Source organism: Cervus canadensis, chromosome 1, assembly GCF_019320065.1.
Source record: "Cervus canadensis isolate Bull #8, Minnesota chromosome 1, ASM1932006v1, whole genome shotgun sequence".
Taxonomy (NCBI): domain Eukaryota; kingdom Metazoa; phylum Chordata; class Mammalia; order Artiodactyla; family Cervidae; genus Cervus; species Cervus canadensis.
Window position 1 is genome coordinate 20,279,493 of NC_057386.1, and position 17,476 is coordinate 20,296,968.

Below are 17,476 nucleotides of genomic sequence, written 5' to 3' on the forward strand. Positions count from 1 at the left end.
GGGGGATGGGGAGGGGGCTTCTAGCCAAGGGTGGGCCTTTCTCGTCTCCCCTGCCCTATTCTTTTCCTCCTGTTGTTGGCCCCCCAAAGTTGTCTGTTTAGAGGCTGCAGTAACCAGCTGACTCTTGGTACCTTTCCCAGGTACAAGTATGGGCAGGGGGAGCCCCCACTCCTGCTGGGAGCAACGCTGGGGTGGGGGCGGCAGGAATGGTTGGGTCCGGAGGTCCGGCCTGCAGGAATAAAGCAGCTGCACCTTGGGGCATGTGTGTGTCGTCCGGGGAGCCTGCTACAGAGGTTTCTTGTATCAAATCATACTTCCCATGCCTCTAAGGGGCTGCCTGGAGGAGCAGGCGAGGAGGGGACTAAGAGCTGATTGTGAATGCAGCAGAGAAAGAGAGAGAGAGCCAGGCAGATGGGGGACAGCATCCACTGAGGTCCCCCAGCACACTGGGGTCAACATCAGTGCCCCTCCCACAAGCTTTATTTGTGGTCTTCTGGCTCACCTCCCCATACAAGGGGTTTCCTGGTCCTTTCCAAGGGAAACAACCATTACCCTTTAAGGATTTGGGAGATCCCCTGCCACAGGGGCAAGGGCTGGAGGCTGTGGGGCTAGTTCCCCTGATCGGGCTCTGGGGTCTTCTTCCGACGCGGAAAGGGTAGGAGCCTGGAACACCGATGCCTCCATTGTGCTGGCCAGCCCAGAAGTGGGGTGGGGGCGCTGAAGAATGTGGGGAAGAATCTTAATCCTAGCAGAAAGTGGGGACCTTGGTTCAACCTCTCATTCCCTGCATTCAGCTCTCTCTCCCTCTTGGGCTCCCCTTCTTCACAGAGTTTTGGTTTTATTTGTGATAGTAATGGCAACTTTACTACTTGAGGGGTGTGTGTGTGTGTATATGTGTGCATGTGTGCGCGCATGCCTCAGGCTCCCCATCACCTGCCCCTGTGACTCGAGGTAGGGGTGGGAGGGGACTCTGGGTTTGGCTGCCTGAACTTGTGAGTATGTCAGATGCATTTAATTTTGTAAGGGGTGCGTGTGTTTCTGTACATGACTCTTCCTGAACACACCCCTCACTTTGTGACGGCGTGTGCCGCTGCATGTCTGTTGTTTTTATTGTCTGTATGTGCATCTGTAGGGGTCCGTGTGTCCTCATGTGTCTGTCCCTCTGGGTGTATATGATCTGAGTGTGTCTTTGTTGCTCATGCCTGTCTGTGTGTACGTGCATGCTTGTGCGTGGCCTCTGTGCCCGCCCCTTGGCCAGCAGGCCTGTCTGCTGTGGGTACGACCTCCATGTGTTCACACGTCAGTGTGCGTAGACGGTCTCACCATGGGGAGACGTGTGTGTGTTCCTTGGCATCTGTCCCTGTCACTCTCTGTGTGGATGCCTGTGGGCCTCAGGGTGTGTGTCCCTGTGCTTTTTCGTGTGATTCTTTCCCAGTGATGGCAAAGCAGCAGGACAGAGTTTCCCCAGATTCTCGCTCCCTTGGGTTGTAGGCAGGGTGACGTTATTTCATGAGATACCTGTGCGGCTCCCCTGCCCCAGTCTCGGTTGGACCCCTTGGGTGGTCTTTTCTCCATCACTCAGTCTGGTTTGTTCCAGTTTGATCAGAGCAACAGTCCACCCTCTTGAGGCAGCATCCAGTGAGTCCTGGGTCCCGGCTGCAGACCCCTGGCCATGGAGGCGGGGAGGAGGTGCTGCTCCAAGACACTTAGCCAGGGTGACTGTTCTGTTGCAAGATGCTAACTTAGGGAATTCCCTAGGGGTCCAGTGGTTAAGACTCTGAGCTCTCACTGCCAAGGGCAGTTCAATCCCTGGTTGGAGAACTAAGATCCCACAAACAGGGCTGTGGGGCAAAAATAATCATAAATAAAATAAAAATGTGTACTCTTAAAAGATGCTAACCAAGACCCTTCAGCACACACCTGGCCATTCTAGGGGTGCAGAATTCTAGACCTGTCAGGCTGTGTGGGACCATCCTGGAACAGGGGTGTCTCCCTTTGTCTGAGTGTACCCACAAGCCAAGCAGCAACACATGTGTGTGCGTGTGCCATGATATATGCGTCATCCCGGTGGCCCTGGGTGCCAGGGTGAACAGTGAATGTTAAAGGCAGATAGTGGGCGGCAGAGAGCAGCATGGTGTGAAGGGGCTTGCGGGGAGCTCGCAGCCTGAGAGGCCCTGACCTCAACGTGTGCCCTAGGCCTTGAGTGGGAGAGGAGTGTACCCAGTTGTGCGGGGGCTGGAGGGTATTTCCGGGTGACTTTGTGCTGACTGGGTGACTGGGTCACCAAGTGCCCTGGCACCTCCTCTGCAAATGGCCTCCACACCCAGCACCACATTTAGTCCTCAGACCCATTCCCGTCCTGCCTCTTCACCAGCTGTAACTCCCACTTCACAGGTGAGGAAAATGAGGCAAAGTGCTAGGCTGCCAAGGCCGGAGTTCAGCTCTGAAGCTCCCCTGCAGGCCTCCAGGTCTGGGAGGAAGGGGGTGCCACAACCCCACATTACTCCTGCATGAAACCCACACAGCGGAGAGTGTGGATATCTGAAAGTTCTAGGAAAAGGTCCCTCCTCCCACCCACCCATTTCTGCCATCCCCCTTACAAGTAACTCGTTGGATCATTAGATTAAAACATTGATTTCCCGGGAATTCCCTGATGGTAAAGAATCTGCCTGCAATGCAGGAGACCCAGCTTCAATTCCTGGATCAGGAAGATCTCCTGGAGAAGGGAATGGCTACCCACTTCAGTATTCTTGCCTAGAAAATTCCATGGACAGAGGAGCCTGGTGGGCTATAGTCCATGGGGTTGCAAAAAAAAAGTCAAACAGGACTGAGTAACTAACACTTTCACTTCCACTTTCCCTGGTTAGGACTCTTCCCTTTCACTGCTGAGGGACTGGGTTCAATCCCTGGTTGGGGAACTAAGATCCCCCATAATTTCCCAGCTCACCTACCTCCTGAAGTTCCCCTAGGAAACTAAGAGATCAGATCCACAGCATTCCCTGTAGAGCTTCCACACCTCTGTTCTGAGTGAGTGAGTGAAAGTTTCTCAGTTGTGTCGGACTCTTTGCCATCCCATGGACTATATAGTCCATGGTATTCTCCAGGCCAGAATACTGTAGTGGGTAGCCTTTCCCTTCTCCAGGGATCGTCCCAACCCAGGGATCAAACCCAGGTCTCCTGCATTGCAGGCAGATTCTTCACCAACTGAGCTATCAGGGAAGCCCTTATCTTGACTTTTGAGAACCTGCACTGAACTTTGAACTTCCTGATGGTTTCCCCAGGGCTCTGCCATTCCCGCTGCTGGAATGCCCTTCGCCTGGTAAAACCTCACTCACTGACACTTTTGTGAAACGCCATTGCTGCTCCAGGCTGGTAACCTTTTCAGCTGACAGCCTGCTCCCCTGTGATCCCAAAGCATTCTGTTCATCACTCTGAGAGCCCTTGCCAGAGTATAGCCTCCCTAGCGCTCCACCTGTTTGGCTCTCACCCGTGAGCTGCTCTAGGCGCCCACGGATACTTGTAATGAATGAAAGCCTCCCGTCCCTCCCACTGGCGGTGAGCATCCTTCCTGCGGTCTAACCCGAGTCGCTCCTGCTGCAGCGCGCACGGCGGGGAGGGTGAGAGAGTGACACCTGGCCAAGTGCGCGCCGCGAGTCCGAGCCGAGGCCGGTGGGAGCGGCCGGCCGAGCCCCCCCCTCGCGCCCCCCGGCGCCGCCGCCCTGCCGGCGACCCCGGCCCCCGCCGCCGCTGGCGCCTCTTCGCCCCGGTTACCGCTAGTGGCTGCTGTCGCTCAGTGGAGCCCAAGGAGACCGCGGCCAGAGCGTCCACCGAGCAAGATGGTGGCTCCCGAGTCTCCGTGAGTCCCGGCGGGCGGGGCGCCCCCTCCCGGAGCCTCCGGGCAGGGGGCGGCGACGGGGGCTGGGGGCCCTGCGGGCGAGTTGGCACGGGGCGGGCGGCACCCTTCGGAGGGCTCCTCCACCGCGCGCCCCCCAGAGGAAGTTCCCCAGCCCTCCGCAGCCTGGCCCGGGGCGGCTGGGTAGGGGTGTGCAGGGAGCCCCGACCTCACCTGGCTGCCTGCGGGGTGGGAGAGGGGACACCTGCCCCTACTCTGCCTGAAGCGGGAACTCCTCCTAATGGGGTCCCGAAAGGAAGGGACCCAAAGAAGCCTAAGCAGGGGACTGGGGACCCTCATCCTAGAGCCAGATAAACACTCAGTTTGAGGCTTCCCTGCAAGGATGGAGTGGGGACCACCAGCCAACGTCATCGCCTCATGGGCCCCCATCCAGCTGGCCAGGGTGTGGAGAGGTGTGAGGCCACCTGGGTCTGTAACAGGTACACCCTCCTGGTTAACCTTGGTCACATAGTCAGTCTTATTTACATCCCGCCCCACCCAGCCTGGTTTCCTTAGGTTGAGGTGGGGGAATGTCGATGGCTTTTGCAGGGATCTCTTGGAATAGCACTGTTCAATAGAACTTTCTGGGATGTGGGCCATCCCAGAGAACTTTCTCTCTCTGGGCCATCTAATACAATAGGCACTAGCCACACGTGGTTATCAAGAGGTTGAAATGTGACTAGTGTGACTGAGGAACTGACTTTTAAAGATTAAAATTCTGATTAATTTTAAACCACCACGTGCGGCTGGTAGCTACCTTATTGGACAGTGCAGTTTCAGAATTTCCATCTTCCCAGTTCTCTTTTCTCCCTACTCTTTTGTTCTTGTCTCAAGAACACCCTAGGTCTCACGGTAGTTTTATCCCTCTGCAGAATGGGGTAGCCTCTAGGTACAGGAAAGGCCGTGACAAACTTCCAGAAGGATGTCATCTTGGCTTCGTACCTCCTCCTCATTCTGAGATCCTTTGGGTGGTGGACTGGACAAGGCCACAGAAGCAGCATGGGATCTAGGAGGAAAGGATGGCCAAGGTAGCTATTTTAGCTACCCAATAGGTGCCCAGGGGCCCACTCCATCACTCCCTCTGCCTGAGAGTTTCTGCTTCCTTACCTGTTTACTTCTCAAGTTTGTTGGAGCACCTGCTGGGTGCCAGCCAAGGTTCCCTTCTCTGAAGTCCAGATAGGAACAAGTTAATTACCTTTCTTGCCCTCAGGGAGTTTGTGGGAGGGAATGGGTGGGTGGGCAGCGAGAGTGCAAGCAATAGAAATTGCACAAAAATAAGCAGATTTATAAACTTTGGGGAGTGTGATGGAAAGAACAAACAGGGGGTAGTGACAGAGAATTAAGGGGACTTGCTGGGAGAGGATTATTAGAGAAGCCTCCCCTGAAGAGCGGCCATGATGCTAAATCAGAGGGGAAGTAGAATAGGCAAAGTGTTGGGAGGGAGGGTGGGAACATTCTGGAAGAAAACACAGCATGTGCAGAGGTCCTGGGGATGGGACTCTGGCACTGTGAGTAAAGACCAGTGTATCTGGAAGGGGAGGGAGGCACAAGTGTCCCCTAGGGAGGTCAGCAGTGCCTGAGCACTTGGCACACCTAGAAAGGGATTCTGGTGCTGGCCTCAGAGCAATGGGCAGTAGAGGGGGTTGTTTGTTTGGTTTTTGGTTTTTTCTTTGGGATGTGGGATCTTAGTTCCTGGACCAGGGATCAAACCTGCATTCCCTGCATTTGAAGCACAGAGTCTTAACCACTGGGGTATCCCAGATGGTGCTAGTGGTAAAGCACCTGCCTGCCAATGCCAAGAGACATAAGAGATGCGGGTTCGATCCCTAGGTCAGAAAGATCCCTTGGAGGAGGACATGGCAACCCACTCCAGTTTTTTTTTGCCTGGAGAATCCCTTGGACAGAGGAGCCTGGCAGGCTACAGTCGATAGGATTGCAAAGAGTTGGACATAACTGAAGCGACTTAGCACGCATGCACATCTTTAACCACTGGACCACAGGGAAGTCCCAATAGTGAGAGGATTTTAAGCGGTATATTTTTAAGAGCCCCCTCTGGTACTGAGAGTTTCTCTTAGTTTCACTCTTACCCAAGAGCAGGGTAAGAGTGGAGATGCAGAGTGCCATCAGGAATCAACTGCCATAGTCCAGGCAAGAGATGACGGTGGCCTGCACAAGGATGGTGGCAGAGGCATGGAGAGGAGGGAGGAGTTAGAGGTAGATCAGGGAGGTGGAATCAATAGGACCTGTGGCTGGATCAGGTCCTAATGCGGAAGAGAGTGGGGGTTGGACAGGCAGGTTTCTGGCCTGAGCACCTGTGTGGGAGAATGGGCCATTTTCCGAGTGAGGGAGCCTGGGAAAGGAGCAGATGTTGTAGGGACAGACGCAGGAGAGATCTGTCTAGAAAAGCCAGGAAGGCAGTTGGATAGAGAGGTGTGGTGCCCAGAGGAGTGTCCTGCAGAGATGGTTCTGACTCTGGATGGTTTGAAATTGGGAAGAAGAGAATGAGATGCCATCAAAGGAGTGGCTGATGAAAGCAAGGAAATCCAGGGGATGTGGGATCCTGGAAGGTCAGAGAAAAGTGTGCTTCAGGAGAGTGTGATGAGCAGTACCAATTGCCCCCCTACAATCCAGGGGAAGAGAACCAGCAGGGTTCACCCACTTCGGGCAACAGGGAGTGCTTATCTTTATACTGAATGGGTTCCCTGGAATTCTACTCATCTACCCTTATTGTACCTACCCAGTAAGTGCCAGGTCCTACACAGAGTTCTGGGAATAACATCAGGTGGGCAAGACAGTCACTGCTTTCTCAGAGTTTAGAATCAACTAAACCTATGGTCTCAGAAACAAGAAGTTGTTTCATACAGCCAAAATAAATCCTTTCATTCTTTCGAACAATCAACTTTCTCTGAGAGTCATCTGCATGCACAATAACTTAGAGGTATAGAAATGAATAAATGTGATCTTGGCCTTTCAGGAACCAAGTGCAGAGTTACACAGAGGATCCCTGTGTTCACTGTGTTGTGTTACAAAGACTGGTACACGGGGAATTACAGGTGATGAGAGGGCAGGTGGGGCTTCTCGGTGGCTCGGTGGTAAAGAATCCATCTCCTAATGCAGGAGATGCAGGTTTGATCCCTGGGTCAGGAATATCCCCTGGAGAAGGAAACGGCAACCCACTCCAGTGTTCTTGCCTGGAGAATCCCATGGACAGAGGATCCTGGTGGATTACAGTCCATTGGGTCGTGAAAGAGTCAGACATGACTTAGAAACTAAACAACAAAGAGGACAGGTACCAACCCAGGCTGGGGGTGGGTCGGGTGGCAGAAGGGATGCCTGAGCTGCTCGCCAGGAATGAATGGGAAATAGCCAGGGAAAAAAGGAGTTCCAGGCAGGGGCCTAGAGGCAGGTGCAAATGTAAGACTGATGTGTGCGGGCCACGGTAAGCCTTTGGATCTGGCTGAACAGACAGAAGTGGGGAAGCTTCTGGAGATGTCTAGAGGTTGGGGGGCCCTCGCTGGCTCATGGCGAGGTATGTAGACTTAGGCAGTGGGACACCACTGAAGACATGGACACAGGGAGTGACATAGTGAGATCTCTGTGTGGCCTTGCTCTCTGGCTGTTTCATGAGGTATGAGTGGGGGAACCACTGCAGAGGTGGAGGCCGCTGCATAATCCAGATGAGACGGTGCAGGCCAGGGTCTCAGTGTGGCCTGTGGGGTCAGGAGGACTCGGGTTCTATTGCATTGACCAAAACGTTCATTTGGGGTTTTTTTTTTTTTTCTGTAAGATGTTATGTGAAAAAAAAAAAGATGTTATGTAAAAGTGAAAGTCATTCAGTCATTTCCGACTCATTGCAACCCCATGGACTATACAGTCCATGGAATTCTCCAGGCCAGAATACTGGGGTGGGTAGCCTTACCCTTCTCCAGGGGATCTTCCTAACCCGGGGATTGAACCCAGATCTCCTGCATTGCAGGCGGATTCTTTACCAGCTGAACCACAAGGGAAGTCCAAGGATACTAGAGTGGGTAGCCTATCCCTCCTCCAGTGGATCTTCCCGACCTAGGAATTGAACCGGAGTCTCCTGCATTGCAGGTGGATTCTTTACCAACTGAGCTATCAGGGAAGCCCAAGAGGATATGGGGGAAAACTGCAAATGAACTTTGGGGCCAACCCAGTAATTCCACCTCAGCCACTTACTGCTTGGCAAACCTTGGGCAAGTCCCTGAAAGCCCCTGAGCTTCAGTTTCCTCCTGTCCAAAGTGAAGATTATACTTGCAAGAGTAATCTTGGTCTCCTAATGGAGTCATCACAACCCTCAGCACAGGGCCTGACTCAGTTCACACTCAGTAAGTGGTGGTGTTGTCAGTGAACAGAGAGGAAGGGCAGGTGTGAAAGAGAATTAGGAAGCAGAGCTGGCAGGTCTTGGCCGTCAGCTGGCGTGGCCTTCTGGGGCTGATCTGCTCATTCTCATCTAGCACCAGGGGTGGTGGTAGAGTGAGGGAGGTAGGGGCAACCCACGGACTGCCTTCAATCTGGAACCCAGCCCTCACCTCACGTCTGGGCTACCCTTCCCAGAACCGCACTACTGGTGTGTGTGTGAGTGTGTCCATATGTGTCTTTAGGGAATGAAGCTCCAGAGAAGACCAATCCTGTTTCTCGGTCCTCTGGCTCCGGGAGCTCAGCTAGCTGCTAACTTCCTTCTGAAGACACCAGTTATCCTTTGGTCAAGGTGTCAGGATTCAGTCACGAGTTATTCGTGAGCCCTGAGAACCACTGTTGGTCTCCGGAACTCAGTCCCCACACCTATAAAATTGCGTAGATGTGCTAGTCTTTCCAGCTCTGAGATCTGACATGCTTCAGCAGTCAAAGCAATCGATGCCTTGTCCCAGATGGAGGGAGACCCTTGCTGGGGAGCTGGGACCACCCATACCTCAACCTACTTGGGATAACACTCTATGGCCCACTCCCAGTAGCCCGTCCCCGTTGGGTCCAAGTCGGGGAGTGCTCTGAGGGCAGCATAACCCCCAGCGGACGCCTAACACCTCTCCCTTGTCTCTCTCACCTTCAGTCTCCCACCAGCGGAGCGGAAGTAGACTTTCCTGGCTAAGTTAGATGAATGGTCCCCCTTAGCCTGGCGGGCTGCCCCCCTCCTGCCTCCCTACCAACTCCCCCTGTCAAGGGAGGTGCTTCGGTGTGCGGGGGAGGCTGGGGGGCCAAGAGCATTTGTGCAGGGGTTGGGGGTGCCCTAGCCCCCCCCAGGAGGAATGGTGCCCCCAGGGAAGAAACCAGCCGGAGAGGCTTCCAACTCCAACAAGAAGTGCAAGCGTTACTTCAACGAGCACTGGAAAGAGGAGTTCACCTGGCTGGACTTTGACTACGAGCGGAAGCTGATGTTCTGCCTCGAGTGCCGCCAGGCCCTGGTGCGGAACAAGCATGGCAGAGCGGAGAATGCCTTCACCGTGGGCACGGACAACTTCCAGCGCCACGCCCTGCTGCGCCACGTGACCTCGGGGGCCCACCGCCAGGCTCTGGCTGCCAACCGGGGCCAGCCCTCTTTTGAGGGCCAGGCTGAGGGCGGAGGGGCCTGCCCAGGCCTGGCCACCACCCCCAGCTCCAGGGGCGTCAAGGTGGAAGCAGACCCGGCTAAAGTGGCCGTGCTGACCACGGTGTACTGCATGGCCAAGGAGGAAGTGCCTGACGACCGCTGCTCTGCCCTGCTTGAGCTGCAGAGATTCAACCTGTGCCAGGCGCTGCTGGGCACGGAGCACGGTGATTACTACAGCCCCAGGAGGGTGAGGGACATGCAGGTGGGTGGCAGCCAGGGGTGTGGGGGAGGGATTGAAGAGGGAGGACATTAAGCCATCTGGGCATGGCACCAGCATGCCAGGCCCCGGGGGAAGAGGCCAAAGCAGCTCATTCACACCTTTGCCCATCCTCCCTGCACTGAGGGCATACTAGGTGCCAGGCCCTGGGCCAGCTGCGGGGCGCCTAACAGTGAAGAGGCCGGACCAGGCTCTGTCCTCAGGGGCTCAGGGGTGCTTGACTCACTACCTAGGCCAGAGGTTGCAAACTGGTGGCCTGGGGGCTTGATTGGCTCACAGGCATGTTTTGGTAGATTTCACAGTGTTTCCGAAAGACTCCAAGTTAAAAAAAAAAAAAAAAAAAGACATTCCATATAAAAATGTGGACTTCTGACTTCTGCTGAGAAACTAGGTCCTGTACAGTCAGGGCATGAAGTTCTGGAGCTGGAGAGCAGGGCATGGGCTTCCCCATTCCCTTTGGTTTATCCCTGGTCTTCCTGAAACTCAGTATCACCCACATGGCCACTGGGGACATGCATACTCATGTAGCTCTGTCCTAGGTACTGGCTTTATGAGTCCTGGGGGCTGGTGTGGGGGTGGGGGGGTTGGATCTCATCCTACCAAGAGATGAGAGACAAACAGCATGCAGCTGGGGCCCTGGTTAACCCGTGGCCGGTCAACCTATCAGTTAATCCCAGAGCAGCTGAGCAGAGGGAGACCCTCAAGAATAAGGTTGACTGGGGCAATGCTGTAGAGAAACTAACAAGACGCTTTAGAATCTTTATGATTCCTAAAGCACTTTTACATTTATAAACATAACAACAAAGATTACATGGACGGGAATTTCTGGAGGTCCTATGGTTAAGACTCCAAGCTTTCACTGCTGAGGGCCTGGGTTCAATCCCTGGTCAGGGAACTAGATCACAGAAGCAGTGTGGTGTGGGTTAAAAAAAAAAATTGGTAAGTCACAACAACCTTTTAAGGAGATTGGGGGCAAGTATTAGCCTCGAGGAAACAGAGATGAACAGAGAGGTGAAATGATTCACTCAAGGTCACACAGCCAGTGACAAAGCTAGGATTAGTCCGTAAGACTGTCCAACCCCAGGCCTGTGCTCTATCACCCCATCCTGTCTGCCTCGCCTTCTCAGGACAAGCCTAACCCTGTCCTCCCTCTTTTTCTCTCCCTGGCTGTCCCAGGTGGCCATCGCCAGTGTCTTGCACACAGAGGCCCGTCAGCGCCTGAAGGCATCCCCGTATGTGGGCCTGGTGTTGGACGAGACCAGGGACTGGTCTGAGTCCCACAGTCTGGCCTTGTTTGTCACTTCGGTGTCCCCCTGCGATGGCCAGCCTGCCACCACCTTTCTGGGCAGTGTGGAGCTACAGGAAGGCGAGGCCACTGCTGGCCAACTCCTGGACATCCTGCAGGCTTTCGGCGTGTCTGCATCCAAGCTGGCCTGGCTCAGCTCAAGCCTCCCCAGTGACCGCCTGGGGAGCGTGTGCCCGCAGCTCCGGGCCACCTGCCCACTGCTCACGGAGCTACACTGCCTCCCTGGCCGGACAGACCCCAAACCCCCTGCCTACCTAGGTGAATATGAAAGCGTACTGGATGCCCTATTCCGCCTGCACGGCGGCCCCAGTTCTCACGTGGTCCCCGAACTCAGGGCGGCACTGGACCTTGCAGCCATTGACTTGGCAGGACCACGGCCAGTGCCCTGGGCCTCCCTGCTGCCAGTGGTGGAAGCTGTGGCTGAGGCTTGGCCTTGCCTGGTGCCCACCCTGGAGGCCTCTGCCCCAGCCTCGCCTACCACAAGGGCGCTGGCCCTCGCCCTTCGCCAGTTCACCTTCGTGGCCTTCACCCACCTCCTGCTGGATGTTCTGCCCTCCGTGCAGAAGCTGGCCCTTGTCCTGCAGCCAGAGGAGCCGGATTTGGCCTTGCTGCAGCCTCTGGTGATGGCAGCTACAGCCTCCCTCCACGCACAGTGCAGTTCAGGTGGGGCGCGCCTCCAGGGCTTCCTGCAGGAACTGGCATCCTCTAGCCCCGATCTGGGCCGTGGCCGCTGCACCTACCGCGGCGTGGAGCTGGTGGGCTACTCTGAGGCTGCGGTCCAGGGCTTGGAGCGGCTGCGGGGGGCCTTCCTGGACTCCATGCGGAGGGGGTTACGGGACTCTTACCCCGGGCCCTCGCTGGACGCCGTGGCCGCCTTCGCGGCCATCTTCGACCCCCGCCGCTACCCGCAGGCCCCCGAGGAGCTGGGCGCTCACGGCGAGGGGGCACTCCGCGTCCTGCTGCGCGCCTTCGCCCCCGCTGTGGTGCGCCAGAGGGCGCTGGGCGACTTCGCGCTCTTCAAGCGCGTGGTTTGCAGCCTGGGGCGGCTGGGCCCGCGGGCCCTGTGCACCAAGCTGGCGTGCGCGCGCTCAGAACTGCACGAGCTCTTCCCCGACTTCGCCGCCCTGGCCGCACTGGCCTTGGCGCTGCCTGCGGGCGCCGGCCTCCTGGACAAGGTCGGCCGCAGCCGGGAGCTGCGGTGGTGGGGGCCGGGCGGGGCGGGGGAAGGACGGGGCGGCCCCGCGGTGAAGATCGCGGTGGATGGGCCGCCGCTGCACGAATTTGACTTTGCGCTGGCGGTGGAGTTCCTAGAGAGCGGGTGGAGCGAGGGCCTCCTGGGCTCGCAGCTCATCTGAGAGCGGCCGCCTCGCCTCCGTCCAGCCAGTCCTTGGCCCCTGGGCTTGCTAAGGGCCAAGCCAGATTTGACCTAGCAAGCTTACCTCCTAACTGTGGCCTGCCACCCACCTTCCCCAGGCTTCCTCAGCTCCACGCTGAGTACTAACCCAGCTCAGTGGGATGTGGAAGAGGAGGTGGGTCGGGGGTGCGAGTGGGCGCTGGGGCCCGTGGGCAGAGGTGCTAGGGTCTCGGGCACCCAAAATACCACTCCTGACCTTTCCAGTTCTGCGGGGAGTAGTTCATCCTTTTCTCTCTGAACTCCACTCAAGTTTTCGCTCTAGAAAAGCTGAGGGGTCTTGGTTGGAAGGAGGAAGACAGAGCCTCCGTAGCTGAGGGGTTGAAGGCCAGGAGACTGGGTCCTTGACTCTTAGCCCTGCTCCTAGCAACATGTCTTCTCTTCAGATGTGACTGGGGGAAAAAACGTCTTTGTTTTTGACACACAGCAGAGCACCCTTTCTGTGAAAAAGCTCAAGGGAAGTAAGAGGTTCCCTCTCCACCAACAGGCTGCCTGAGACTTTTCTGTATTTGGCCGTGTACTTAGACATCCACTCCAGTATTCTTACCTGGAAAATCCCATGGACAGAGGAGCCTGGCAGTCTACGGTCCATAGGGTGGTAAAGAGTCAAACTAGACTGAAGCGACTTAGCACACACATAGACAGACATATTTATCAATGTGAAATAAATCTATCCTAGCCTCCCTAGTGTTAACACACAAAATCTAAAAGGATTTTTTTTGGTTTTGCAACGACAGGGTTCAAAAAAGTCCCAAATGGACCGAATTTATTTCTAATTTTTTTCTTCCTCAAAGTCTGGTTGTTCTCCAAGTTCCTAACCTTCTCCTGCCCTTGCCTCAGATCTCTCCCTCTCTTTTTTTGGCAGTGCTGAGATTTGAGATTTTAGTGCCCTGACCAGGGATTGAACCCAGGCCCCTGCCTCAGACCCTTAAGACCAAAGACTGTATAAACCACAGTGCTGGACTGGTTGACCCCAAGGACCAGCCTCAGGCCTGACCCAGGGGTGTTGGAGGGCTTTTTGTCTCCAGGGGAGAGCAGTTGGGGCCTCACCGGAGTTGGGGAACACATCCCTTCAGATTCAGTCCTTGCTGTGAATGCTGTGGGGGCTCTGGAGGGGAGTAGTTAGTGAGAGGGAGGGGGCTGGCCTTTCCCCAAGTCTCCTGGGTTTGGGTTTAATTTGCAATAAAGTGGAAACCCAGTGCATCATGCAGTCTCCATGGTGGTGTGTGTGTCAGGGGCCCCCCCGACTCCCCTCTGGGGTTCACTGGGGCCATAATGCTGCCCCTGTGGGGGTGGTGTGTGTGTGGTCATCCTTCTGGGCTAGGAGCCTGGAACTGTGGACCCTCTGCTTCCCCTTCCCCAGTGGTGCAGGGGAGAGATGCAGAAATGGTCTATAATCACCCTGGGTTTAGCCAGCGCTGCTTTGTGGAGACAGGAGTTTCTGCCCTGGCTCCACAGCCAAGAAGCCCATCAACCTCTTGTTCTGGCTGTGGAGGGAGGAGCGAGCCCTGTGACTCCCCATTTCAGACCCTGACCTTCTTCCTCCTGCAGCAGGCCCGGCCTCCGGAGCCCCCAGCCCGCTGCTGGCCTCCCTGGCCCTGCCCGCCAGGCCTCTGCAGCCCCCGCTGGACTTCAAGCACTTGCTCACCTTCCACTTCAATGGCGCCACCCCGCTCAATCTCTTCCCCAACTTCAGCACGGTACGGGCTGGGCGGGTGGGTGGGGGGAGTGCAGCCCAGCATGGGGGTGGGCTGGGAAGGTGGGCTCCCAGGGGTCGGCTCTCAGAAGCTGGGTCCAACCAGGAGCAACATCCCCCTGAGTGACCAGGTGCTCCCAAAATGGGGCCCAGCTCCTCCTTAGGCCAGAATATCCAGGATGCTACCGTCCTCTCCCCTATCAACTGCTGCTGGGCCCGGAGGGCCTGTGGACTGCAGGTTTCAGCAAGTTTTCATAAAGGGGCATCTGCCGATGATCTGTGTATGTCTGTGTGCCTTTCTGTTTTAGTTTGTCTCTATACAATTTTGTGTATTTGTAGGTGTGAGTTTGTGCACATGTGCTTGTGAACTCTTTATGCCTGCATAGTTGTCTTTAGTGTATATGCCTGGGTATCTGAGAGTTTTTTGTGTCCACTGTGTATGTGTTTGGTGTGTGTCTGGCCTCTGCATGTATGTTTTTAATATGGTTTGGATGATTCTAAGTTTGTGGATGTGTGCCATTGGTGTGCAGGTGAGTGTGTATCTTTCTGCTTGTTTCTGTGATTTGTAACTGCCTGTTAAGTTTATGTGCTGTGTGTCTGCCCACTACTAGCCTGTGTACTAGTATTCCCATGTATTTCCATGTATGTGTGTAAATCTGAAATTTACTTCACTATATGAGCTATATGACCCCTTTTAAAAAAAATTTGAAAGATCAAATGTAATCATTGATGAGCCCCAGGCCATCCTGACAAGATGGTGGGAAATTCCATCTAATCACCCTTGGGAGCCCCTTCCTTCCCACCCTCCAGGGTTGTACAAAGATCCTAAGGAGCCTGAGACAACTGGGGGGTCCTCTGGTTCTCAGTCCCCACTGTTGCTTGCTGACATGCTCACTGTTTGGGCACATGGTCCTTACGAGGGGGTCAGTCTGCTGCTCTCATCACTGGGGGCCCAGCAGGCCATTCTTCCCTGAAATCCTGTCCCGCCCTACCACCCACCCACCCACCTCAGCCCCCGGCCCTGGGTGCTGTGAGGGTTAGAACCTTTCTCTGGTCTCAGGGAACTTCCTGAAACCATGCTCTTCTCTCAAGGCCTGTGTTCTCCTCCTCTCTCAGGAAGGTTTGGAAAGTTCCTCTTGACAAGTAAGCCCCCCACGACTTCTGCTTTTGACACAACAACCCTGCCCTTGAGAAAGGGGAACATAAAGGCTTGGTTTGATAGAAGAAACAGAAATTATTTAAAACAAGGAAAAGAAAAAAAAATACAAATTCATATTCCAGGGAAATGACCCTACTATTCAGGGAACCCTCTGGCTTCCACCTGCTAACCCTGTTCGCCGCCCCCAGCCTGGTCCCCCACTGTCCTGGGCTGTGGCTCTCTCTCAGGCCCTGGGACAGCGGCAAAGCTGATATAATAAGCTTTATCTCCCCTCGCCCACAGGTCCAGCACAAGACTAGGTTATGGGAGAGGAAATTCCAAATTCCCTTCTCTGCTTCTCCCTGCCCTCAACTCTCTGTACACGTAGATGTGATTCTCATGAATGAGCGAAAAAAGAGACCAGAGGGGCAGCAAGGGAAGCCAGTGTGGTCACCAGGCCATGGTTCTGTTTCTCAAGATCACAAAAGTCACATGGCCGTCCCCCTGCCTCCTAGCAGAAGCCTAGGCCATCTAAGAAAGTCAGCCAGGGAAGAGACTGTTTCTTTTTTTGGTGTCTAATATCCACAGACATGGGAAATTTCTTCCTATGGGCTGACCACTGCCCTCCTCCATAGACTTTAGTTTTGGGCAATTAGCACTGCCCTCCCTCCTTACTTAGCTGACCCCACAGTTACTATGCCCTCCCACCCCCTCCACAGATGGACCCGGTCCAGAAAGCTGTCATCAGCCACACATTTGGGGTCCCCTCTCCCCTGAAGAAGAAGCTCTTCATTTCCTGTAACATCTGTCACCTGAGATTCAACTCAGCGGTGAGAGGGAGTTGTGGAAACAGGCTGGGGGGTTGCTGGGCAGGGAGCGGGCTGGAGCCTGGGCTTTCAGGTCTTTCCTGAGTGGAGGAATAGGGGTGGCAAAGGGACTGTGGTCTGTATTTTCTGTCCTTCGTTGAGGAAGAGCCGCTCCTGGCCCTTTATCCATCCCATCCTCTCCTCTCTCCAGATTCCTGTGCCCCTTTCCAGCCCATCCCCCTGGGATTCTGTTTTCCTCCCATATGCCTCTTTCCTGTGTTCTGGAACCTTCTGATGAGAGCAGACTGCCCTTCCCTACTCTGGGTCCCAGGGGCCACCATTGGTTCTGGTTTGGGGCTGAGTTCTTAACACACCTGAGTTCACAGAATCTGTTCGTGTCCATCCTCTTCATTAGTTCTCAGGATACATCAGTGAGATGGTTCAAGGTCCTATCCTCAGCCTCATTTTTCAGATGAGGAAACTGAGCTTCAGAGAGGTTAAGTGACTTGCCTGAGGTCACACAGCTGGTAATTAGCAGAGCTGGGATTTGAACCCAGGCCTGGCTGACCCCATAGTCCACATACTTCCTAGTAGGGCCTGCCCCGAGAGAGTAGGGAAGCCTCATTCTGGCCTCCAAGGGAATGTTTGCCTTCTGTCCAGGCAACTTCTGCAGTTTGGGAGATGCTGTTGGCAGATCTGCTCTTGTAAAAGAGCCTAAGGAGAGGCCACAGGGCCTTGTCATTCCTACTTTGGGGAGCAATAAGCAGGAACTCCTAGTGGACAGGCCAGATTTGGGGGTTCCTTCCAGGCTTTCAGGTTACGTGAGTCATGCAAGTGATGGACAGAGAGACTCATTCTGATAGAGAAACCATATATTTTTCATGCCGGGCCCAACACAGCCTGGCAAGCAGCAAATGCACACTATTTGTTAAAAAACACGTACAGAAGGATGAATGATCTGGAGTGTATGTCCCTAAAGCGCGGGGACTGCTCTGTTTTCCCACCCATGCATTTATAAACCTAGTAACTAATATTCACTGAGCACTTATTCTCTGTAGTAGGCCCTTGTCATTCATCCCTGGGTTGGGAAGATCCCCTGGAGAAGGGAATGGCAACCCACTCCAGTATCCTTGCCTGGAGAATTCCATGGACAGAGGAGCCTGGCAGGGTATAGTCCATAGGGTCACAAAGAGTTGGACATGACTGAGCGACTAACACTTTTGCTTTCACTTGTCATTCATGTTCTCATTTTCATTCTCACAACCCTATGAAATCAGTGTTATCATCCCAAAGCTTACAAGTCAGGAAACTGAGGCTCAGAAAGGTGAAGTGACTTGTCCAAAGATGCACAGCTAAAAAGGCACCGAGGCAGAATTGGAAGGCGGTGGCGGTTTGCCTGGGA

The 17,476-nt window shown here is 54.8% G+C and overlaps 1 protein-coding gene across 15 annotated transcripts in view; it reads left to right on the forward strand.

The window, feature by feature from the left end:
* LOC122441684 (zinc finger protein 385C) overlaps nucleotides 1-17,476 on the forward strand; it is a 56,872-nt gene that overhangs the window by 32,356 nt on the left and 7,040 nt on the right. For 6 of the 15 annotated variants that reach the window (XM_043468663.1, XM_043468672.1, XM_043468630.1 and 3 more), the window contains 2 exons: nucleotides 13,986-14,134; nucleotides 15,988-16,098. In XM_043468663.1, the coding sequence (XP_043324598.1) occupies nucleotides 13,986-14,134; nucleotides 15,988-16,098 (260 nt within the window). Of the gene's footprint in view, nucleotides 1-2,822; nucleotides 3,857-7,909; nucleotides 9,703-10,893; nucleotides 12,199-13,985; nucleotides 14,135-15,987; nucleotides 16,099-17,476 lie in introns of those variants that run through there. The other 9 variants (XM_043468681.1, XM_043468648.1, XM_043468639.1 and 6 more) reach the window with 6 other exon arrangements.